The sequence below is a fragment of the Ambystoma mexicanum genome, chromosome 5q (assembly GCF_040938575.1).
Source record: "Ambystoma mexicanum isolate Mex_15411 chromosome 5q, UKY_AmexF1_1, whole genome shotgun sequence".
Classification (NCBI taxonomy): domain Eukaryota; kingdom Metazoa; phylum Chordata; class Amphibia; order Caudata; family Ambystomatidae; genus Ambystoma; species Ambystoma mexicanum.
Genome location: NC_090933.1, coordinates 157,718,995 through 157,744,673, shown reverse-complemented (window position 1 = coordinate 157,744,673; position 25,679 = coordinate 157,718,995). Strand labels below are relative to the sequence as shown.

The following is a 25,679-nucleotide window of genomic DNA, read 5'->3' as shown; positions in this document are numbered from 1 at the left end:
GGACTTGTGTTTGGAACCTGGGCCTGAGCTTGGGGAAGGGAACCCTAAAAGGCCTAACCAAGGTGAATACTTATTTGACAAGTTGAACTTTTTGTTTAAAACTGAAGGGGCCTACACTTGCCGAAGGGAATCCCCAGGAACTAACGATATTGGGAATTGTTGAACAGAGTGTAAGAACAAAACTCCATCAAACTTTGCAAAAGCATGTATATCTAGATCTAAAATCTTTTTGCAAACTTGTGGGCAGATTCATCAAATTGCACCACATTTATAAGCCTTAACAACATTTCGAGACCCCCCCTCTAATTTTGCCCCTCCTGACAAAATCCCACCAGACTTTGCAAAAACATTTATATCTAGATCTGAAAGCTTTTTGCAAACTTGCACTACATTTGTAAGCCTTTAAAATATTGTGTGATTCCCCCTCTAATGTCCGCGTACCTCACTTCGGCCTCTAAGCCGATTGGAGGCCCGTCCACGGACCGAATAGGGAAGTGGGTCTGCGGACCGAACCCAGATACCTGTTTTTGGGTCATTTAAAAAAAAAAAAAAAAAAAAAAAAGACTGGATGGATTTACAAAAGCACACTTTCGGGACCAAGCCGTTGCTCCTGCCGCATATTTGGTGAAAATCCGTCCAGCAGTTTGGGCTTTCCATTGCATCTATGGGAAAAAACCACAAATTTTTGGACCCCCCCTATAACTTTCCATCCTTTCAGGAAACCTCACCAAACTTTGCAGGATCAATCTGACGGGGCCATGTACTTTTGTTGCAAAGTTTCTTGTTCATGGGGGCAAAGTTATAAGCCGCCCAAAAAGTGCCCTTCATATGGGTTAAGCAACTTAACCACAACTACAGGGCTGCTACTGCATACATATACAAATTTTTCTTTTTTTAAGAAAAGGGGGTGAGGGGTGCACTCTGGTTCCCAGCTTGGTGTACCTTCCACAGTCCAGTAGATCTTCTCCTCCAAGCGCTTTCATGCCTCTTGCTATCTTCATGGAGGCAGTCTGTTCAGGTGTTAATGGTTAGTACCAATTATGGCCTCAGGGAATTCTGGTTGCTGTAGTCAATTCAAGTAGCCAGGAACCAACTCACCCTCCAATTATACAGTGTAAATCCCCAATTGGGGGGAGGGACGAAAACCAGAAGTGTGGCTCTCCTGAGTAGGGGCATGCGTCACCCGGTGCCGCCACCTCTGGAGCCCAGGACTAGGTGGTGATCGCCATAGTGGCATAAATTTGCTGCATGTTGATGCCAAATTCATTATCTTATAAATCTTGCGCCATGCCACTAAAGTGGTCCCAAGTGGGTCAAATGCACAAGGATCAGCATATTTGTCTGTGATGAGTAGGGTGCGTATGTCGCATGTTGCTGTCTGCTCAATTTTGACATGGGGTAGAGCTTGCGTAGAAAACCAATCCGATGCATATTGCGCTTGTGCCCTAAAAGTTCCAAGTCGGGAGCTGTTAGGCAAAGTTTGCATGCAGTACCCCCTGGGACCACTACACACAACTATGACAACAGGTGTAAGCAAAACCAACCTTTGGTATAAGTCTGTACCACACAGTTTTTGGTAGCAAGCTGGGCAGCCAGGTTTATCTCAAGACGGAATGTGAGCTGTAATGATGTTACACAGAGGTCTACAATCACAAGTATTCAAATATACTCTTATACTCAAGGTTTCTTGGTAAAACACTGATTAATTTATTACACAGTCAGTTACAAAGCATTCACTAAAAGGAGGCAATCAATATCACACAAAAATATACTATAGTACGTCACACTATCCGGTTCTGAGGCATTTAAACTACTTTGAAGGAGGAGCAAAATGGCATTCAGAGCATTTGAAGTAGGAGCAAAAAGGCACAAGTTAATAAAACGAATAGTAGAGTTACTCTTAAACAGTGCAAATAGTTTGAGTTCAGCAGAGGAGTTGTTCCAATGCAGTAGGTAGGCCAAAGTCAATGGGCTAGAGTCTTGTATGAGTGGAAACGGTTCTGGTAGTTAAACAGAAAAGTCTATGCCAGCATTCTCAGAAGTAGTTCATAGAAGAAAGCTTTATATGTCGGGTCACAAGCTGACTAGGCCTGCAAGTTGCCAAAGTTTCACGCACTTTCACAGTGAGAGGTAAGTTCTCTCGGTCGGGTTTTGACAGTACCTTATATTGAAGAAAAAGATGCAGCTGAAGACTTCTGTTCCTGGCAGTTCCTGCAGATCTCGCTGTTCCTGAGCCTCAGTTGTGGGGACAAGAGTTAGGACGTCGGGGGACTCCTGCACTGCACAGGGACTGGTCAAAAAACTGGCAAACTGGCAAAAATGTGATTCCGGTAGCTGTAGTCAAGCCCACAAACTGGTGTCCTTCTCCCTGGCTATTCGGTTTCCTGCAGCTCTCTGAGGAAAATACAACCAGCTCTGAGAATGGTATCCAGGTGGCTTATGAGTTGATTGGTCCTACCAACTTAAAGGAAGAAGTCATCCTTGAAGGGCTTCTCTGTCGAGATGCACTTGGCGATTCGGACCTGCAGCAGGGCTTCACCAGGCAAACCAACGGTCCAGGAGTTGCAGCAGCCGTACTCTTCCAGCTGGTCTTCGGTTCTTTCATTCCAGTGGTCGACTCTGCCTTCCAAGCCAAGAGACTCATCTTTCATCCAGTTTCCCCCCCCCATTAATTCCAGCCTAGCTGCCACTCACCCAGCAGGGTGGCTGTCCTTGCCGGCCAGACAGCCAGCCAATCACACCAGAGTGCGTTTGGGTCTCCTAGGAGACTAAGCACAGGGAGTTTCGGGCACCTCCCTCACTTCCTGCCCACCCCAGACAGTCAGGCGCCAGAGTCGGTCTTCAGTCCTGAAGTAGGAACAAAGGGACCAAATCTGGTTTGGCACGCAAAGAAACTCCAGAAGGATCTTTCCAAAAAGAAATGGTGAAAAAAGAAGTCCGGGACACGTTTAAACAAAGGAGGTGCAGACGCCATCTTGAAAAACATGGCTCCCGCGATTTAACGCTACCGGTGTTCGCGGTCGGGAAAAATCATGGTAGTTCGTTGTAAAACCACTGCCACCAGCCATTTCGAGATGAAAGGGTGGCATTGGACTGCTACATGAGTTTCTAGACATAAGGGATACTAGGTAACCCCTCCAGCACTCTATTGTAAGAAAGGGTGTGCTGGGTCTAGGAATTAAAAAGACTACCAAAGTCAAATTAACTTTACTTTCTCTGGGAACAGTAGTTTATCCCAGAGAAGGTATTTAAACCTTGGGACAGCCTAAAAAGGCTTCCCTGTGTTACTGCACTGAGGGTGCTGTGTGACATACATGAAAAGATGATGCCTATGGAGTTGTCTAAAACTCCATAATCAAAGAACACAAGAGTAAAACACACATCAAAATACATGAGAGAGTGGGGAAAAAGGGTTAAACACTCTCCAGGTAAATAAAGTCCTCAAAATCCAGAAAAGTTGCTAGGGGTCTCTAAGGTGACAGGAATTAGGACATTTATGAGAATTCTCCCCAATAGGCGCTTTAAACCTTCCTTCATCATAGGTTCTGGTAAAATATTGCAATTTCTTTTTGCACACTGCTCCCAAGTGCCAAAATAATTGAGAGAAGGTGTTATGAAGGATGCAGCAGTATTTTATGCCTGACCAGATATGGATATTGTAAAATAAATATAGCAGTTTGGGTAAGATCATCATCTTTATTAGTGCAACCCGACCAGCCACGGACAAGGGTATACACTAACAGCTATTCAATTCGTGACCAGTAGTTCGTTTTATAGGTCATAGTTGTTGCTAAACAGCGATTATTGAACCTATCAATATGCCTAAATATTTCACCTGGTCTGTTGCCCATTGCAACTCGCATGCCTCAGGCATGAAGGTCGGGATATTAGTGAATGGAAAGATTCCAGATTTAGACTGGTTGATTCGCAGCCCAGTGTATGTGCCACATCTTTATTTATTTAAATGTATATAGCGCACATCGGCCCGGGGGCATCGTGGCACTATTACAGTATGCTCACTTGGTACAGGAATACAATACTGCGGGTAGGTACATTCATAGCGTTACATACAGTCCATATGTCTAGGAAAGGTGAGGAAACGGGTTAGTTGAACAGAGTGGTTTTCAGCAGTTTGCGGTGTAGGATTTTCAGCAGTTTGCGGTGCAGGATTTTTCGTTTCTTAGTGCAGCAGGTAGTGTGTTCCAATATTTTGGTGCAAGGTGTTGGAAGCTGGACCCGCCGGCTTTGCTTCTTTTCAAGGTGGGTACGTAAATCTGGTTGGCCAGATGGGATCTTTTGGGTCAGGTGGATGAGTTGATGGTGATCCTTTCGGATAGGTTGGGTGGGGCGTCAGTGGAGAGGCAACTTTGTGTGATGGCCATGGTTTTGAAAAGGATGCTTTCTTTTACCGGTAGCCAATGTGCCTCTTTCCTGGCCTGAGATGTGTGTTCCCTTTTGGGAATACTCAGTGCTGCTCTCAGGGCATTGTTCTGTGTGATTTGCATTTTCTTTAGATTTTTTTTAGATTAAGATTTTTTGCAGAGGTGCCCAGGAAAAGGGCATTGCAGTAGTCCAGTTTGGTGCCTACTGTGGCTCTCGCTGTTGATAGGCAGTTTTTAGTAGAGAGCAAAGGTTTAACCATATTGATTACCTTAATGGTGAGCGCGGCAGAGGAGGCTATTGCATTGACTTGACGTGACATTGACAAGGTTGAGTCAAGGTGTACTCCTAGGGTTTTTACTGATGAGGAGACAGTAATGGTGGAGTTGTCAATGTTAAAGGTTTTGTATTGTGGTGGGAGTTTGTTCAAGGTTTCCTTACCTCATTACATTCATTCATTCATTACATCATTGAGTACTGGGTGCAGATTGATGGGAGGGTCCCTGATATAGGGTAACACGTAATTGGCGTATGAAGAGATTATTTCGTCGGGAGCACCTGTTATTCGTATACGTCTGCTGGAGTGTTGTAATCTAAACAGGTCTGCTAACGGCTCCATGACTAATACACAGAGCAGTGGAGAAAAGGGGCAGCCTTGTATTGTACCTTTTGCTTGATGTATGGAGTTGGATAGTTGTCCGTTTGTGCACACAATTGCGCAATTGTACGCTTTGAGTTAACGAAAAGGACTCTCCAAGGCACCATGTCAAACGCTTGGTCAGGATCTATCATGTGACTCACATAGGATAATAGGCAGTTGGCAAGCACTTTCACGTAGATCTTGATGTCGGTTTTTATTTACAAAAGCAGTCAATAAGAGCCGCTGTCTGAGAGTGGTTTGTCTGGCTTCAGTGGTAATATAATGACAGCCTCTCGCATTGTTTCGGGGAGTTCTTTAGTGGTCATGGCTTCGGTTCACAATAATTGCAAGTGTCATGCAAGTACGACTTGCAGGGTTTTATGAAAGTCTGCATTTAGGACATCTGGGCCAGGGGGAGGGGGAGTTCACTCGCGGGTAGGTCTGTGATTGCTTTCACTTTTTTGCCTGTGGTGATCAGTTGCTCCAAGTGATCTTCAGAGGTTCATCTAGAAAGGTCTCAATTTCTAGTTTGGTTTAAGTGTCTTGTGACCTGTATAAGTTAGAGTAGTATCAGTAGAACACCTCATTGATTTCTGCCGGATCATGCACTGTTTTCCCGTTAGGATCGTGTAATTATAAAAGTTCTTTTATAACGCGTGTTATAGTTTCAAAACATTTATTTACTCCAATGCTGGGGTTGGTGCAATACCTAACTCGCCCTAACTCTGAAGGGATGGTTCTCTCAACTGATGTTTCTGAGGGCTGTCAATGTCTGAAGGTCCAAAACCAAAATCCACCTGTGCCTAAACCTATGCTTGCCCACACTCTGATCAAATGCAGTAGGAAGTCTCTTAAAAGAAAAAAATAGTGATTCAAAAAGAAATATATAGCAAGGATGGTTTTAGGTGGTCTTCTCACCAGGTGTGGCTTGGTTAGTATCATCAAAGTTCAGCACAATCAAAAAGCAGTTGTTCATTAGCTCTTCCCCACAATGATGTCATCTTTGATGTCCTGGGCGTTAGTCTTAGCAGTGCATGGTGGTGGCGCGAGTTATGGTTGCTTAGCTTACCATAACTGGCGAATTTCCGAGGTTTTACTTGTAACCATAACGTCCCTTTAACAATGTTTTTTCATTGAATTTTATAGGTTCTTATTAGTGCAACTTAACCATAACGTCTCTTTAAGAACGTTTTTTTAGTGAATATATATATATATATATATATATATATATATATATATATATTTTTTTTTTTTTTTTAATCCTGTCGCTGCAGGATGCAGCTACCACCAGCACTCCGATGCCCTTATCCAGGCTGCGCTATTTCAGAATGAGAACCACCATTAAGGAAAGATGGCCTGTATACCCTAATGATCCGACAGAGGACCCGACGCTGACATACATCAAACTCCCGGTATGCCAACAAATAGAGGGCACGTTATACACTTTAATACAAACTGCTATGCCAAGAACCTTGGGAAAACTGCATGAGAAATGGGAGGATGATTTAGGATGGTCTGTTTCTGACAATGATTGGCGAGATATGCTAGACTGACTGGTAGCTTATCCCTAAATTCAAGATTAAGCATACTACAAGTACTACATAGGATACACACCGGCCAAAATGAGATGCATTAGTCGGGAATATATCGGCACCTGCCAACAGATGCAACACTTGAGCTAGCAACAACACACACATGGTTTGGGCCTGACCAGAGGTACATGCTTTCTGGGGGGTGTGCAACAAGCTTGAAGAAATACGAGGAGGCAATTGAACCGCTTCCACAGTTATGTCTATTTGGCCTAGCCAGTAGATTACAGCTAGTCAAAAACATTTGCAAATCTGTGTTGTTTATTAGTAAGGAGCTGCATATTGCTTGAGAGATAGGGACTTTGCTGGGGAGTTCAAGCGCCCCCTCCATTTCTTTGCAATTGTCCAATAAGATTTGTTTTCTCCTTCACTTCACTGGTAGGATCCAGAGCTAGGAGTGTCAAAATGCCAGCATCCAGCTCTCTTTGGTCTTTGTCTAGTGGGCTGGGTTGGAGAGGACATCTAGCTCTAGAACCTAGGGACTGCTAGCTTTCCGTGTGTGAGTGAGTGAGTGAGTGAGTGAGTGAAGTGAAACATTGCTGGAAGAAGGTCCAGATTTTGAGGAACTTTCTTTTGATTTAGATCACTTCAGTGTGAGGAATCTGAGGGCGTACTCACTTCTTTCCCCAAAATATCCTTCTTCCAGGGGGCCAGGGAAAGGCCATTGCTTTTGGATCCTGACCCCGGTAGAGGGTAGAGGGGGGGGAGGTGGCTGAGGTGGATATGCGAGGGAGGGAGGAGACTTGGGGAGTGGGGATGAGGCACCCCTGGATGAGACACAGTATCCCCCATTTCCCCATTATAGGGAGTTGAATATCCCCCATGCATTTGTAGGGTGTTATCAATCCTGTTCATATTTTCCTATTGACTTACATACAAATACCAGTCTAGTACTGGGACGAAGAAAAGGACTAGGAGGAAGAGGATTGTTAACTTCAGTCAGCTGTCTAGTTGTGGAACCTTTGTGATTTGTTCCCAGCATGTAAACTTCCAGCAGATAATGCAGGTGAAAGGGGGAGAAGTTCCATGGTTCCAGGCAGGAGCTTGGGAACGGTGTGGCTGCCCAGTGAAAGCAGCTGGAAGGAGAGGCATGAAAGCTGAGCCGGCGAGAGAGGCACGAGACCGGAGAAGCCATGGTCGAGAAGGGTGGACCAACGGAGGCTCCTAAAGCGAGAGACCCAGACGGCAGGAGAACCGGAGGCCATGGAGACACCCAGGCTGCCGAGCGGGAGAACCGCTACGCCCTACAGCCTTCGCGGAGGACGACGATGATCAAACATTCGGAACCATAGAGGAATATGAACACTGGCGAAGTCCTGAACAGGATTATAATATAAAAAGGCAACAAAGAGAAATCAGTGAAAGTAAATATATGTTGACAAGAGCCATTTGAAACTGCGATTTGAGAAAGCTAACAAGCATTGGCAAGAGCAATAGGAACCTGTGAACTGCAACCTGTGAATAGTGGCAAGACAAACATGGTAAAGCAGCATAAGAATGTGAAATGCGAAACACCCTTCACCTGGCAGGAGAGTAAACCAGGCACAGTAACAGTAAAGCAGTGGCATCATGCATACAAGGAATGGATGACAAGAGGCAAGACAGGTGTGTCAGTTGAGTGACCTGTAATTGGTGGACCATGTGATCCGATAACTGCACCGAGACGGAGGACACTTACCTATTGAAAAGACACGCAAATTACCTATTGAGAATTGTTTTAAGCTTTGTGTGAACTGACATTAAGGAACCTTTGTTGTGAATCAGGTGAAGAGCAGGGACGTATCCCTGAGAATTGTGTTTAGAAGAAGTTGAAAGGCTTGAAGCTCGGGGAAGGGAACCCCTGGGCATTGTGAACTGCATTGAAGCTTGGGGAAGGGAACCCCTTGGCAAGCCTAGAGCTAGAAGAAGCTCTAAATAAGTTATGTGAACACTTATGTAGTTTGACGCGGACATCCCTACACCTTAGGTACATGTAGATGTGAGGGCAAGTATTGGTTTTGGACACAGACAGACATTTACTTTGGACTCCCTGCCATATACTATCCTTCGTTTCAGTTAGGTAGCGAAACCCCCCACCTTAGCGTAGGGCAAGATGGGCCTTTTCCCAACCCTTTTTACACTGAATAGAAGTTTGTATCTCAAACCTCATTTCCGTTGTCTGTGTCTACATCATGATGCCTTCACAGAAGGCATAGCAAGGGACATCAGAAGGAGGTTCTGGGATTGACTGAGGAGGAGGAAGCGAGAGAAAAGGAGAAAGTAGAGCGGTGCTGACAGACCAGGAAGTCGTAGAGATATTGGCAGAAAAGGCAGAAAGAAAGAATGGCGTTTGAGTCAGAGAGAGTAGGTACCTCTGTACTTTATATGGCTGGTGGATGAGTGTGCTGGAAGGGAGGAGGTATGAGCAGGTTGCGAGACGAGGAGGTGACTGGAGTTCAGAGTGAAGAAAAGAACAGTTGTTGAGATAGTGGCGTGATAGAAGATGTCCCAGAGGAACAGGATTGTGGTGGAGGCACAAGGAGAATAACCAGAAAGGGGAGTTGGGCATCAGTAAAAATATCCCTCAGACCAGGATATAAGAGCCCACTTCCAGCACAGGCAATCAAACAAAGACCAAAGGCAGGCTATGGGGCCTAGGTTTGGAGATCCCCACCCTACTTTCAGTAGTTGCCCAAATCTAGACTATGGCAGCGTTCGACTCCTGTAACATGGTCCTGGTGAAAAATGTAAGAAAAATCAGGCAATTGACATTAAACACCCTTAATTTAGAATGCCTTAGACACCCCACCTCTCTTCCCATTACCCTAAGTATTGCAGAGTGGTACCCCCACGACTTGTGAAACTGTTGGAACTCAAGGATACAAACTTTTTTAAGTGTACTGAGAGATTTAGGCCTACCTTTCTCTGTAGTGTGTTTAATCTAATGGTAGCACTGGGTCAATTACCCAACAAGGTGGAAATTGGCAATCATCTGGCCGATTTTTTAAAAGGTGACAAAATTAACTAAGCTCCCTCCAAGCCTATATCACCACTGGGCAATTCCTTAAGATCGTTGGCAAAGTGATATTGGAAAATGTTCAGTCCTGCACAACAGAGCATAACGTATTGGTGCCCACCCAGATTGGCTTTGCCGCAGGTATGGGTACAGCCCACCAGGGTCTCAATTTCCACCGTTAGACTGTCTTCACTTGCCTATTTCTTTTACCCCCATCATGCACCTTGACTCACTCTTCTCCCCTTTTCCGATAGTTGACAGCTGCAGCTCGGTGTCAATCCCATCGCACTCCACCCCCTCCTCATCTTTCTCCTATCCCCCAGATACCTCACACCCAATGCTCCCAGGATCTTCAACCTCATCTACCGAACAAAACTTGCTCCTCTCCCCCCTGTTGAGGTGTGTGTCCCGGGATCGGGTAGCACCTGTAGAAGCTGGATTCCTGGGAGGCGTCCGAGCTGGAGAGGCCAGGTTGGTAGTCTAGTGTCGCCGGCTGGTGGAATGACGCAAGAAGCAACTCCAACCCCGCCCAGGTAGGACAGGGGTGTAGGGAGACACCCCCTGTAGACACAAACACTTCTCCCTGAGGGTCTGTGACGTAGAAATGAGGCTGCTCTGACAGGGATGGAGGTGCAGCAGACAAATAGTCCCAAGAGTCTCAGAGTTCAATAGTAGGGAGGATGCACTTGCAGAGTATTGCACTTGCAGAGTATTGGCACAAACAGCCCAATGGCCAAAGGCAGAGCCTGACGAAAATGGGTTTCAGGAGTCAGGGGAAGTTGAAGACAGCTGGCAAACAATGAGATCCAAAGAAAACTAGAGAGGTGAACCCAAATGGTGAGGCAAGGCAGTAGTCCGTGGGATGTTGGGAGACTCTTCTCCCGGCTAGCCGAAACCTCGGATAGACCCGCCAAGACTGGCAGCGTCTCGCTGTCCCCCAGGTAGGTGATCTAACACCCCCACCTATCATCACTCTTTCACTTGGAATCTGGAATGAACAGTCCCTCTGAAACAAGTCTTCCTACATCACTGACCACTTCAACTCTGATCACCCTCCACTTTCACAGAAACCTGGATCTCCCTTGTGTCTCTTCAAACTAGCGGCTCTCCATACGGATTTGGCTATCTTCTCCCACTCTCCCAGGCCTATTGGGAAGGGAGGTGTACTGGGATTAGCCTGTACCACCTCCGACCTGGAAGATTGCTCCTTTAGAATCTACTTGAACTCACAAACCTCTGACCCCCACCCCTCTCCCTGTTGGTGTCCCCCAAGGATCAGCCTTGGACCTCAACACATCACTCTTTATATCTCTGCCGTCAAGGCTTTCCCTATCACCTCTTTGCTGATGACTCGTAAAGGTCTTTAATCCGAGCCATCTCGGAACTGTCTCACTGCAATCCATCACTGGATGGCTCCTTCCTGCCTTATGCTGGAAGTAATGTTTTCACGGCTGCCACGCCATTCCAACCCTCACCTCTCTTTTCTCCTTCCAGCCTGATCTTCTTTCCCCCTTGCTCAGGGCTGGAAACCTTGGGATTCTCTATGATTGTATCCTCTGACTGCAACAATTCATCACTACCACTGCTGCTCGTATTGACCTCACAACATTCAAAATGCATCCACTGTAAAAGGCATAATGAAGTGAGACACAGACAACAGATTCAAAGTTCAAACAAAAATATTGTTATTAACTTAAATGTCAGGATGGTTCAAGGACTAACTTGCTCTATGCTAAGGTGGGATTCTGTACCTAAAGAAAGTGTAGTCCGAGTCAGTGAGTTAAACTTAAAAGTCTGTATGTGTCCAAAACCTAAACTTGCCCTCACAACTAAAGCTAAATAATGTGTAGGGATGTTAACAACAACTCAAATAGTGTTCCACAATAAGGTTCTGAGCTTCTTCCAGCTCTTGACTTGCTTTCCAGCTCACCTTCCCCAAGTTCAAGACAGTTCCACAAAGTCTTGGGGTTTCCTTTCCCGAGACTTCAGCTTGTCCAGCTTGTCAACTCACACTTAGTTTTAGTCTCCTAATTTGAAAAACAGTTCCAGGTCAACTTTCCAATCCTTCTTTGACAGTTTACACAGATTTCTTCTGCTTCACTGATAGGGTATCCCCAGTTTAGGCGCAGTTGTCGGACCATATGGTCAACCCATTACAGGTCACACAAGCAGTAACCTTAGGCGTTCTTGCCCACACAGGTTCTTCTGTCACTGCACCAGTGCTCTGGTTTACATTAACTTTGCTTTCTCCTTGCCAGTTTCTTGACTTTGGCACAATGTGTTCTTGTTCGTTCATACAGTTCACACCGTGATGCACTCTTTCCTTTACCACATTACTTTCACACTCTTCAGTAATGTTCAGTACTTGCTTTTTATTGTATTTCATAGGATTCGTTCTTTGCTTTTCATTATATATTACGTGTACTTCACACAATCTTGCCTTCAATTCGTGGGCTTATTAAAACTTTCCTTTAGTTCGGTATTCACTTGTTCTAAGTTCCTATTCTTTCACTTACAGTTCAACTTGCTTGTATGGTTCACTACAACCCTTCACTTTGGGTTCACTTTATTTTGCACAGCTCAGTCCGTTCATTCAGCAATTACTTTTGCCCTGTAATAGCCCCCAGGAGCGCCCCGGTATGAGTGTTCCCTTGTGTTCACTCACTGGTCCTGCGCGTAAATGCATGTGTATTCCCGCCTGTGTTCAGAAAATAACTAAGGCAAAATGAAACAATGGAACAGAATTTTGTCTTATTCTCAGATATACCAGTTTTTATTTATAGCTGCAGCTAATCCCATTGTCACACAATCTGCCTTGTGAACCACCTGCCCTCTCATAATCTGCCTGTGTCTGCTCTCCCCCATTCACATGGAGAGCATTTATACATTTTACAGATAGTGCAGTCTTACAAAGGTCTTTGACCCTGGGCTGAATCTGAACTTCAGCCAGGGCGTCAACTTACTCTCTCACAGCTGCCCCTCGGCATATAACATGCTCAACTTTTTCTGTAAGTACAAGTGGCCAGCTGAACCCATACATATGCATTAACTGTTATTGCAAGCTCGGGATCTCTAAATCAAGACATGTTCACAGTTTTCAGCTTTAGAGAACCTAAGTCAAAATGGCTTCCAAAGCCTACAATATTTAATACACAGCTCACAGTCCCTGCCAGCTCCTCTAGGCAGATGCTTTTGTCGTCTTCTGCTCGGCATACACGTCTTCACAGTACTACAAGACGCGCTTGCACTTCAGTATTCTGTCTGTGGGTTGCCAGCAGCGTCGCTCGCCTCTCCCGGACGCTGCCGGTAGCTTACAGCAATGAGATCTCTTCCGTGCCCCACAGCTCCTGCTGTGGGCATTCGACCAGGTAGGCTCCAATCACTGCGATCCTTTCAAGGCCCGCTCGGGCTTCAGTGTCGCAGTCTTGCCGGGGTCCTGGCCTCCAGGCAGGACCCTCCTCGGCAGCTTCCTCGCAGGCCCGAAACGCTAGGCCCGGCTCCTTTCCTGCTGGTCTCTCTTTCCTGATTGTCAGCCCCACCTTTTACACACCTGCAACCAATTAACAGGCTGCAGTTGTGTGTTCTCAATGTCAATTGCCCGATCATAGCTATTGGTGTTCAGGGGAGGGTGGGGAGGATAAGGTGGGTTATCACAAGGAAAAGAAGGATATCATGTCTCGCCTGCAGACATCCTCTCCCCAATGCCCAAGTACCCTCCAGCCCGGTCCACCCTCGCATCTCCACCCCCAGGGTCAGGATCCAAAAGCCTTGGCCTTTCCGTGGCCAGCTGAGAAGAGGATCCAAGGGGATTAGGTGTGAGGATACCCTCAGGTTTCTCACATACCCTTGTGTGCTAAGAAAACTAGACTACTGTTCGTGTTGTGCCTACTCCCTACTCTTTCCTCCATCTAGATCAAGTCCCCAACTTGACTACCTGCACACTCTACCATCACCCACATGCCCCCTCACTTTTACATGTCAACATGCTAGTTAGGTTTCCATTCACAACCGTTCCCTTTTCAAGTGCCTTCTCCTAGTCTACAGATCTATCAATGGTCTTCCTCTTAGATCAAAGTATATCTGTCTATGTACCATGTTGCTCGCTCCACTCTTCTTCTGCACTCAAACTGTTATATGCCCCCCTTGGCTCCACTCCCTTCTGCTCTTTATCCTTAAGCAGCCTGCTCCATTGGAACCTGCTGCCCATTTAAGCTGACTGCGGATTTCTTCCTAGCTTGGCTTAAACCTCCCTCACTCAAATTGCCAACAAGAGAGCTCCCCTCACACCCTCCCTCTGTCCCCCTCTTCCCTACCTGACCCCACCAATCCCTGCAGTACTGAGTAATCATTTAATTATGAATATGTGTACAGTACTCTGCTTCAATTAGTAGCACTTGCCCTCCTAGGTTAAAGTTACCTTTATAAGCCACCTGTTTATTTTTTTGTTTTGTCGCTGGTCTATAAATCCCTTTTTTCACACCCTCATAAATGGGCTCACCACATGTTCCCATCATTGTTCTATTGTACAGACACCTATCCGGGGAATGCATCCACCATCTGGAAATGTTTTAATGAAAGTCATTTGTGTTAGAAAATGACATCCCCACTTTTCAATTACATACAAGGAGAAATAACTTACTGTACACCATTCCAAATAAAAAGCAGAAAGGCATCATCAAACAACCTCGGTGAAGGACCAGTTTCATGGGCCAAACATCTAATACTTGTAGTTGAATTACAAGTATAGGGACCAACCTCTGGTTGGCCCCATTGCAGAACTAGTGCACTTTGCACATCAAGCCTCATTGGTATAAGGGACTGGAAACAGATTGTACAGTAATGCCTCAATGAGACGACCCAGAGCAAGGCCCATGTTTGAAGTAGGTTTTATGCTGCCCTTTGAATATGGTCCAGGAACATCCCTTGGGTACCTGGGGAAATCTGTAGTTAAACCCAGTGTAGAAGATAGTGGTACTTGGATAGAAACTCAAGCCCTTGGCTTGACAGGAGCCAGAATGTCATGGCAGTACATAGACCAAGTTTAGGTATGGACAGCTCTGTGCACACAAGCAAGTGGGAAGCCACAGTCAGATTTGCAAAGCTGTGCAGGGAGCCTTTTGCATATTTTAAGTAAAAAAGTTGGCAGCATTAACAAGGACCACACAGTCACGAATGCTGGTAGTAGCAGTAAATGACTAAAAGAAAATCCCAACTGGGAAACACTAAAAAAAGAAGGAAGGGCACAGAGTATATAAGCAAGTGGAGCAGAATGAGCAGGAAAGTGAAGTCAGTTAGTGTGGACGTGAAAGGTAGGGCTTGGGCACATGGGAGACTCATAACTTATCTAAACTAGAATACATTACAAATCGCCCACTCACACATCAAGGTAACACGATTTTACAGAGGAACATAAAGTACCAAACAGGTTACAAACTCAAACATGTGGATAGCGCTTTCTGGAGATGTAGTTGCTACTGACACCTTTACCATACTCAATTGCAACAATAATCAAATTTGCTTTGCACTTTTTAGAGTTCATGATTAACAAAAAGTGACCTGCCATAGAAGAACAACTCCATGCCTGCCCTAATACACCAGGATAAGACTATGGGCAATTCATACATGTATGCATAAGCTGAAAGCAAGTAGTATCATGATGCAATAGACCAATACAATTATGGGGAAGTGTGACTGTTAATGCTAACATGGAACAGATTGGCAAGATATGCCACTTTAGGAGGATAATTATATTATCATGCAAGGAGTTAAATGTATGATTGATGGTGACGCACATATCCATCTCAAGGGTCTGCTTAATGGGCCGGGCTATAATCCCAGTGATATATACTCTTTGAAGGTATCATAGGCTGTGAAGATAATGTTATTGAATCTATAAAGCTCTGGACGTTACAATATGGTTTATATTATATTGGATTGATTGACTGGTATGCATCTGGATCAGATTGCTGCTACAGATTAGGATTGAGGGAGTCATCGTCTCCCTTGGTCAAGGATCACCACCCGATCCCAATAATCCCAACTTCAGCTAGTCGCATCCAACTACTAACTTGTGAATCTACTTTTCGGCGATGATGGAAGAAGAATGTTGTTATAAATGCCCAGGCATGCAGATACTGCCCCACCGGCAAAGGGTGCTTGCTATAACGCGTGGATATGGGGGCTTTATTGTGACACTCACTCACAAGATGGAGTAAAGCGACTTCTTCTCCTCCATGTTCAGTCTCATAGTTGAAGGCACCCCCAGAGCGTAATCAGTGAAAATGCCCATGCAAGAATGACCCTTTTCTCGAATACACTTACCTCTCCCGGCCGGATTTTAATGTAGAAGTTATTCCTTTTATATGAAATCTTGAGAACCTTCGGCCAGGCAAATCTGTTTATTCTGAGCCTGTCGCGATATATGAGGAGTCCGCTGGCACACACTCCCAACATGATTTCAACTCCTTCGGAGTCCTGAAAAAGTAAACTTCGGCTTAGTCCATTTCATACCTACTACCTTTTTTAAAATTCAAACAAGTTAAGCTTGACACAATATGAATAATCATGGGGCACACAAACATGTTTCCCAGCACAGTCAAAAAGTGCAAATAAATTCCAATTCCTTTCTTACCTAACAAACATGCATCTATCTGATACTGAAAGACATGTGTTTGGTACTGTGCATAGTCTGATACCAGGTACATCTTACCTATTGTGAGACAGGCATGGTATCAAGAGAGAGATAGACTCAAATGGGTATGTTTGAAAACCATTATTTCCTTAGGTTCCTAGGTTGGTGTAATGCCTGACTGGCCCTAACTCTAAAGGGGTAATTACCTTAACTGATGTTTCTAATGGCCATTGTAGTCTAATAGTCCAAATAAAAAGTCTGTCTGTGTCTAAACCTATGCTTGCCCTCACACTGTACAAAAATGCAATAGGAAGTCTTTTCAAAACAAGAAAAATATTGGTTCAACAAAAAGTGGGAACCAAGGGTGGTTTCAGGTGGTCTTCTAACCAAGTGCTGTTTAGTCAATGTCACAGAAATGAGTTCAATCAACATGGCTGTTCATAAGACCTTCTTCACAGGCCCCTTGTGGTTATTCCAACTACCATCAGTGTCTATGTTCCTTGAGGCTCCCTTTCCAACCTTTAAACATAAAGTCACTGTTCTCGGGATGCCTTCTTTGACAGGCCTCTCAGGGTTCCTTTCCCCAAGCTTTAGGCCTCTTCCACCTTTCAAACACAAAAATATCACAGTTCTTTATTGATTTCACATGGCACCCCTTACTCAGGTTTGGGCCCCTTTAATTCACAACACAAATTCTGCTGGTTAAAATGTACCTTTTGCTTATTGACAATCTTTTCCACATACCATCCTTTCATAGGCAGAGTGAGAGGCTTTCGAAAATGCCAGGCTCTTTGCTTTTCCTAGGCTCAACCACTCTGACACTTTCTGCCCTGCTCTTTGTTTTCTTGCTTTTACTTTCCCCGATACCTTTTTGTTTCCCTTCAGATGCTTCTTGGACCCCTTTTCTTCTTCTGTCCTTTCCATGCACACTTGCACTGTTTACTCTTGCTCTTCTTATCGTGCCCCTGAGACCTGTCCTTTATTCTCTCTGTGCTACCTTGCACCTTCCTTTCTGTTTTGCTCTTTAGCGTGCCTTTCGGCTCCAATCAGTCTTTTGATCGCTTTCTGCTACGATCTGCTTTTTAACTTTCCGCTTTACTTTTGCTCTCAGCTCTGCTTGCAGCCTTTTATGCATTCTGCTATGCCCTGGCTTTCCGCTGCACTTTCACCTTTCAGCATTCACACTTCTTTTGCTTTCAGCATCGCTTCTGCTTTCATACTTTATTTGGACTTTGCAATTTTGTGCCGCTTTTACTGTCCATGCCTTTTTTCCACTCGCCTACCATCCAAACGCACGCTGCCGAGTTTCTCTCACATTCCCCATGAATCTCACCGGGCAGCATTGCATAGATAGGCAGTGTTTCCAGGAATTGCGAGGTTGAGGTCAGGGTCTCACTACTTGCACCTCAGGCACACTTGGTGTTCCGAAGGCAATGAGCACTCTCCTTGTCCTCGCCTGCAGAATGTAGGTAGCGCTTCTACATCTCCCTGGAGAAAAGGCTCCATCGCCACGTTGCAGCCCACAAACACCGAGGGAGTGTATCCGCAAGCCATCCTCCTCCAGCCTGCAGCTCCTGCTTCTCTCTTCTCCTGTGCTCTACCGGTCCAGACTGCATCCCCATCTCGCTCGCATATATGTGCATGACCACAACTTTTATAGTGAACCAATCTGTCAAGTGAAGTCAGGTGTGAATAGTTACTATTGAATGCCTGACCCTGCCTGACTTTATCAGTGGGAGAACCAGAGTTCTTTCTAGGGTAGGTTGCCCTTACTTTCCCCATGTTATTCCTATGGGTAATCTTTACCGATCTTAGTTGCCTCCTCCTCCTCTCAGTATTTGCTGGAAATGGGGTGGGGTAGGTGGGATTGTAAACACCCCCACAAAAGCTGAGGGAGAGTAGGTTGGGGTGCTTTAGGGTGTTTTCACGATAGGAGGGGGGATTACAATATATCACCCTCCACTCAGGTGATCCTCCCTCGCTTCTCCACCCCCAGAGATGGCCCTTCCCTGGCCACCTGAGTGGAAGATCTCAGAGGGGGTGCAGGAGGGTGGGTGACAGAATACCATCAGGTTTGTCACACTATGTACAGTGAATTTCACCATGGCATCGTAACAATATGGAGAAATAGTATGTTTTACTGAAACACAACTCGGCAACAGTGGGGGTTTCATCAATCTCTAAAGGATAACATGCCTACGAAACCACTAGAACATGTTTATATCTGTATTTGTGCAACTACTTTCTCCAGACAAGAAGACATTGAACGCAAGGCAATGGTAGACATCACATGAGTTGGCAATTTCAGATCTCTTCCGCCCCACAACCTTTCATGTCAACCATGTTACACCTTCTGGAGAAATCAAGCCATTAAACAACACTGACAAAAGCACAATGAGGAGCCACCTCTCAGAAGAATCGCCAAGCCAATGTGTGCTTTAGAGCCCATTTGTTTGACCAAACTACTTTCCTGTGGGAATAAAAGACACTGCATACCTTGGCATGGTGTAGATCTACACCATACATAGACAGTTTTTTGGCGTTTTCTAGGAAGTGCACCTCCGCTTCTGCCGGCGTCATTCCCCTAAAGAGAGAAAGTCAAAAATGTATTAGCATTCAGCTCTTCATATTCCTGATGGTAAGTGATTATGCAGCTAACCTAGTGCATGCACCTTGGATGGAGTTATGCTAGATGCTCATGGTAAACGGTAACAATTGAACTGAAGCACAGGGGGACCATAATAAAAAAAACAATGCATGTGGGTATTTTCACAAAATATTTACTATGACTAATCCCAGAGTATTGTCACTGCTCCCATAGGGGGAGCCCCTTCGCTGGACACTGCCCCTGAGTGGTAGCGGTGCACGGTATAAGTCAACGTAACATAACATAACATGAGGCTGCTACCCCGATAACTCCCCTGGGGTGGTATTTAGCAGGAGGACCCCCAGGGGATGGAAACCCTCTATGGGACCAGTTACAACTATTATAGGAGAACACAGTATTTCCATCCTCCATCCCTACCTCCCTCATCCTCCTATCCTACACACCCCTCTTAGTCCCCAACATTTCTATATGGTTTTGCAGAATAGAGGGCCCTATCCTCGTGAGACATACTGAGACAAGCAGTAGGGACTACCCATATGGAGTGCATGAGAAAACGGAGAACAGGAAGAATCCACCTAATTCAGTAGAGAGCAATCATGCCAATAATGGGATGAAGAAGATCTGCGGGGGAATGAGGAATGCACCACGGAACCAAGGTACGCATTCCATTCAATGCAGACACTTTAAGGATATAAAAAGGGAAGAAGGACTGCACAAGTCATCCGATCCTCCGTGGAGGAGCTGTGAGAGCCAGCATGGTCCAGGAAGGAGGAAAGCAGACTGGGAGGCTGAGAAAGGAGAGGGAAGGTCCGGGTCCGGTCCACAGTGGGAGAAACGCTCGACAACCCCGGAGAGAGCAGCTCCAGGCATTCCTCAAATCTGGACAGCGTAAGAAGGGATAGCCAGGCAGCCCGAAGGAAGCTTGTAGCTTTGGAGTCGTTGCAGCTGGAAAGGAGACCACGAGAGTCGAGGAAGCCCCAAGGCTGGTTGCAGGCACCAACTCGCTACCCACAACCCTCCGTGCCGAAACTTCCCTCCCTGCCTTCCGAAAGAACGTGAAAACCTCCCTTTTCAACTGACTCCTACCCTCTACCATGCCTATTTATGGCCACCCTATGTTTCCTACGACCTCTTAGAATGTAAATGTAACTGTAACTGTGTAAATTCCTGAAATGTTTCGAAAAACGATCTAATGTAAAAATGGTATAATGCTCTTTCATGTAACTAAGTTTTGCTCACTCTCTGTAACTAGCGCTATGATCGCTACAGGCTGTTGCGCGCTTTACAAATACGAAAAAATAAATAAGGAAGACCCAGGACGATCGCAGACAACGAGAATAGGTATGCACGTTACTGGGAAGGCGCTGGGGTCCCAAGAAGGTGGTGGAAAGCTCAGAGCCAAGAAGACAGGGACTGGAACCCTGACCAAGGGGGAGAGGCGTTGTTATACCTTGGGCCGAACAAGAGTACTTGTGAGAGAGTTCAAGAGAGTGAACCAAGTATATTAAGGAGGAAAGAGTAGCAAGGAAGGAGAGTATGGGACCCACACCCATAAAAGGAAGAAAGATCGTCATCATTCTTCACAGTGACAGTACCTGGCAGGGTAGTGAGCAAGGTTGACTGTGCCTAATGAAAGCTAAGAAAGACCAGGGGAAGAGTCATAACCTCTGACACCATGAACTGCCTAGAAGCCTAAGAAAGGCCAGGACAAGGGAGCCATTCCCCCACCAATCAGTGAGTCATCTGTGAAGGCTGAGCAAGGCCAGGGCAAGGGAACCATTCCCCCACTAATCAGTGCGTCATCGGTGAAGGCTGAGCAAGGCCAGGGGAAGGGAGACATTCCCTGCAACAAGAATGGTGTCATTTGAGAAGCCTGAGAAGGGAGACATTCACCCATCAATATTGAACTGTCTGAACAAGACAAGGGGAAGGGAGACATTCCCCTTACAGAGACGTCAGCTACCAAAAACCTGAGAAAGGTTAGGGGAGGGAGACATCCCCCTAACATCATGAACTGGGGCCAGAGGGAAGGGAGTCATCCCCCTGGTTAGGAATACAGAAGAGAGTTGGATTTTAAGCATACATAGTGAAAACAACTATGCCCAACAAGGGACATTTCTTGTGAACTGTACATTAAGAAACCTGGTGAACCTGAAACTTTATGTTGCTTCAGAACGAGACTATAACCTGGGGAAGGGAGGCACTGCCTCAAAACACAGTCTCATTTTACAACTGTTGAGACACCTTGGTATTTGGTTTCATTCCGAGTGCAAGGGAAGGGAATAGGTTTTTGACACGGGACGGTGGACTCTTTACTTTGGTCATATTGTCCGATTCTGTAGTACTTTTAGTTGAGGCAGGGAAAGCCCTCTTAGAAATAGGGCGAGATAGGTTTTCATGTGATAATGGCGCAGTGCAAAAGTCACCATGTAGGCGACTTTATCACGACCCTAAATTTCTTTCCCCAAATATTGTAGGAGGGGTATAATCATATATTGTTACCCACAATATATGATTATACCCCTCCTACAATCCTAAGAATATTTGGGGAAAGTGTTGGATTGTCTGGATTTTTACTGCAACATTATCACTGGATACCCTTTTCTTTACTTTCCGACCAAAATTTCAGTCTTGGGCAATCACAATGCCACCATTATGTCAGACTCGTACTTCTGCACCCTTGCAATTTTCACCCCATGAAAAGATTCAACTATGTAAGTTCATCACAATAGATATCCTCAATAGTTCTAGCATTTCTGCCCATCACAAACGTAATTAGTTGTTTACAAGTCTGATCTGATTTCTGTTGCATACAATACAATTGTCTGTAAAAACGTTTCGCTCTTGGGCTAGGCCTCAGAATTAAATACCATCCAAGAAATATGTGCAGTAATTTAAATGGATGCAGCACATACATTAAGCTGACACCTTATCGGGATTGCCCGAGCATGTTCTCGAACCCTCACACATCAAACACTAATCAATATTTAAATCATAGCTCTCCAAAACTGCCTTGTAGCCAACTTACGAATGTCATCATAACACATCTATTCTCTAACATTCTCAAGAAGATAATTAATATAAGATGGAATTACACACATCCACTTTTACACAAACCATTTCCCTTTGCCCAAATTCCCAAATATCCTTTTCCCAATCTCTCCTCTTGCATTCCCTAAATTTTGCTCACTGACCTCCCAAGCAGACCAAGGTCTGGAGCACCTCAATGACCACGGACAAGGATCAGGCACTCTGAAACTACTACGATGGTGGTTTTGGCACAGAGAAACATGACATATCAATCGATTTTGCAGATGTCACTCAAGATACTGCAGAGCCATTGCAAACAAGACTGAATACAAGACTACCATCAGAGGCAAACACATCTTGGCCAGACTACTAGTCAGGATATGAGCAAGACTGAACTGCGGATCAAAGTTTTGAAAATGATCAAGTAAGTAAAACCACACTTGATGAAACATAAGACTAGGTGCAGAATAATGGTCCTCACAGGACAGCATTTTTTTTTTCTTTTTTAATTTTGCGAGTTAATTTATGTATTAAAAGGACGATCAGGAAAAAAACGAGCTTCTAGTAGAAAGCCCGATAAAAATTAAAAAGATTCAATGTGAGGGACCATTTCAGATGCACCAAAATAGGTGGATGGAAATGTGATTGCCAATTTGTTGGGCAAGTGTTGAAGTTTGCTCTGGAAGATAGACTTTAATAAAAACAAAGGACTTTTTGTGAAATGGCGCACTCGCTCCTCAGAGTGTTAATGTGATCTGTGATGTCATCATTGTGGTCATAGGCTGCGGAACAGGAGGCACAAAGATAAGGTGGCTTTAGCTGAATTTCGGGGGTTTTGTTGCATCATGTTCTCACCTTAACGTCCCTGCAACTAAAGATCTTTCCCTGAATATATATGTACACACACACACAACAATCGGCTGACTTGCCATCTCACCAACACAGCTCGGCACCATTTTGGCCTCAATGTATCTGCAATGCCAGTTGGACAAAGCCTTGCGAGACTATTATTTCTCTAGTAGCAGGCGGCACTTGTCATCCAAGCAGCGTGAAAACACCTGCATGCCCTGGCCATAGCAGATACAGATAATGTGAAATGGAATGTTTGATTTAGGCAAATCAGCTGTGGAGGACATTTTAGTTGACCAGTTGCATATGGTTTCTAATGGATGCATTTAGCGTGCTGCTTATAGTTAATCAAGTTGCACCTTGGAACTCCTGTGTGTCGAATTTTCTCAGTTTATAACACTGAACATTTTATAGCTTTATTGACAGAGGGAAAGGTTATTCGCATCAGGGCATAATTTGGTGACGGGCTCATTATCCCAAGCTATAAGGCTATTAGCACATAGTTGTAGCAGTAATACATGTCTCAGAGTTGGTCGGGGAATAAGAAAGTAGTAAACAGACAACATTAGTTCGTAAATTAAATGTGGTTTCATTTCATAGTATTTAAATAACAAGGTGGGCTTCATAAATTAAGCATTTTAATGGCAAACATAGATAAAATGTAAAACAAAGGGGGGCCTGGGAATCTCTCTACCAGCATGAACACAGCCCAATGACCTGTTCTTGGGTGAATAACCCCTAGGAGAGACTCTACCAAGTCTTTAGATCACTGTCCCTTTCACAGAGAAGAAATGTCCCCACATATCAGCCTTTGTCCTGCCCAGGGGCAGTCCAGCGCCGAAATGCTAGGCAATTCTCCTCTGAACAAGAGTACCAACAGTAACCCCATACACGTGTTTCAGCCTTGTTGGGCATCAACAGTGAGGTGACGCTGCGCCTCTCTAAGAACAGTGAGCAAGGGGTCCACGTCTGGATATCCTACAAAGAGTTGATCGTCCACTCTGACCCTGGACATCCTAGAAATGTAAAAGCTCAAAGTTCTCCTAGGAGCCAACCGATGAAGTCGCTCCTCTTCCTTACCTGGATGAGGAGGAGGGTAGAAAGATGGAAGAACCACCTTCTGACTCAAATGACATTCAGATACTACCTTAGGTAGAAAAGAGGGACGTACCCGCAGTACAACCCTGTCCTTGTGAAACACAGTAAATGCCTGCAATTCACTCACTCTGCGAGCGGAAGTGACCGAAACCAAGAACACAGTCTTGAAGGACAGTAATCTCAACGGACAGGAGTGCAAAGGTTCAAATGAGCACCCATGAAAAATTTCAAAACCAAATTCAAATCCCAAAAAAGCACCTGGAAAGGGGACGGCGGGAATACAATAATCAGTCCTTTAAGAAACTGAGAAATCAAAGGAATCTTAAAGTAAGAACATTCTTCAGACGAGCACTTGAAGATAGACAGCGCTGCCAGGTAACCCTTAATGGTACCAACTTGAAGGCCCCTGTGGGCCAAAGAAAGTAAGAAAGACAAAACCATATGAATGGAGCACTGAAAATGATCAACATTGTGACCTCTGCACCAGTCGCAGAATTTACGCCAATGGCAACGGTACAGGGATTTTGTTGCAGGCCGCCTGGCCGAAAGCAACTACTTCATCACGTCATCCGGGAGGACCCAATCCTTATACCTCAACCTTTCAGATACCAAGCGTGAAGGTTGAGAGTCTTGACCTCTCGATGGAGAACCTAATCCGCCATCTCCCCTATGCCCCCGTTGCGCGTGAGAGCAGATCCTCTTGGTAGGGAAGATAGCGTGGAGGGCAGATGACATTTCTAGAAGGTACGGGTACCACGCTCTCCTGGCTCAATCCAGAGCAATGAGGATCACGTGGTAACCTCTGCAACACTTGAGGAATGACGGGGACTGGAGGAAACGCGTACAGCAGTGGGAATGACCAATCCACCACGAACGCGTCTCCTAAGGCGCCTCTTGGAGGCAATTCCCTTGAGCAGAATCTCTCACACTTAGCGAAGAGATCCACTTGCGGGCTTCCCCAAACGGTGAAGATCTCCTGAAGGACTTCCTGAGCCAACTCCCGCTCGTGAGAGATCGTGCTCTGTCCGCAACCACATTTTCATCTCCGGCCAGATGAACTGCCAAGATTCAAATTCCCTACTGGATGGCCCAGAGCCAGAGCTGCATTGCATCTCTGCACAACAGGAGTGACCCTACCCACCCTTTTTTGTTGAGGTAATGCATGGCCACTGTGTTGTCCGTCATGATCAGGACACTCTTCCCCCGTACAGAAGGCAGAAAAGCCTTCAGGGCTAGCCTAATGGCCCTTATCTCTAACAGATTGATGTGGACTTTGGACTGCGACGGAGACCAACGACCGCTGGCTGTCAAATTGTTGGCATGAGCGCCCCATCCATTCAGGGAAGCATCCGTCACTACAGTCACCTCTGGCCATTGTTGCCAAAACTGTTCCCCCCTCATCAGGTTCCCTTTGTTGGCCCACCACAGAAGACCCTGGGAGACCGAGAATGGAATGTGAACGGGATCCGACATGTTGCCTGAGAACTGTGACCACTGCATCTTGAGAACCCAATGCAGGGATCTCATCCGCAACCTGGCCTCTGGCACCAGAAAAATGCAAGATGCCATGAGGCCAAGCAACCGTAAGAATTTAAAAGCCGAGAGACTCTGGGCATGTTGAAACTTGTCCACCATCTGCACAATGTGATGAGCCCTCACCTTGGGAGGCAAGCACTTCCCCAAGGACGTGTCTAACACAGCCCCGATGTACTGGAGCTGTTGGGAAGGTGTCAGATGCGACTTCTTGAAATTCAGGGAGAAGCCCAGCCTGTGGAGGGAGCGGCAGGTGAGACCGAGGTGATCCAACGCTTGCTCAGGAGAGCACGCTCGGATCAGCCAGTCGGCCAGGTAGAGGTAGA

General features: G+C 45.5%; 1 protein-coding gene across 25 annotated transcripts in view; it reads right to left on the bottom strand.

Annotated features, from left to right (window-relative positions):
- Window positions 1-25,679, bottom strand: part of EPB41L3 (erythrocyte membrane protein band 4.1 like 3) — a 971,190-nt gene that overhangs the window by 345,084 nt on the left and 600,427 nt on the right. For all 25 annotated transcript variants that reach the window (XM_069620665.1, XM_069620670.1, XM_069620666.1 and 22 more), the window contains exons 8-9: window positions 18,732-18,819; window positions 15,926-16,078 (exon numbers count right to left, since the gene is read on the bottom strand). In XM_069620665.1, coding sequence (XP_069476766.1) covers window positions 15,926-16,078; window positions 18,732-18,819 — 241 coding nt within the window. The remainder of the gene's footprint in view (window positions 1-15,925; window positions 16,079-18,731; window positions 18,820-25,679) is intronic.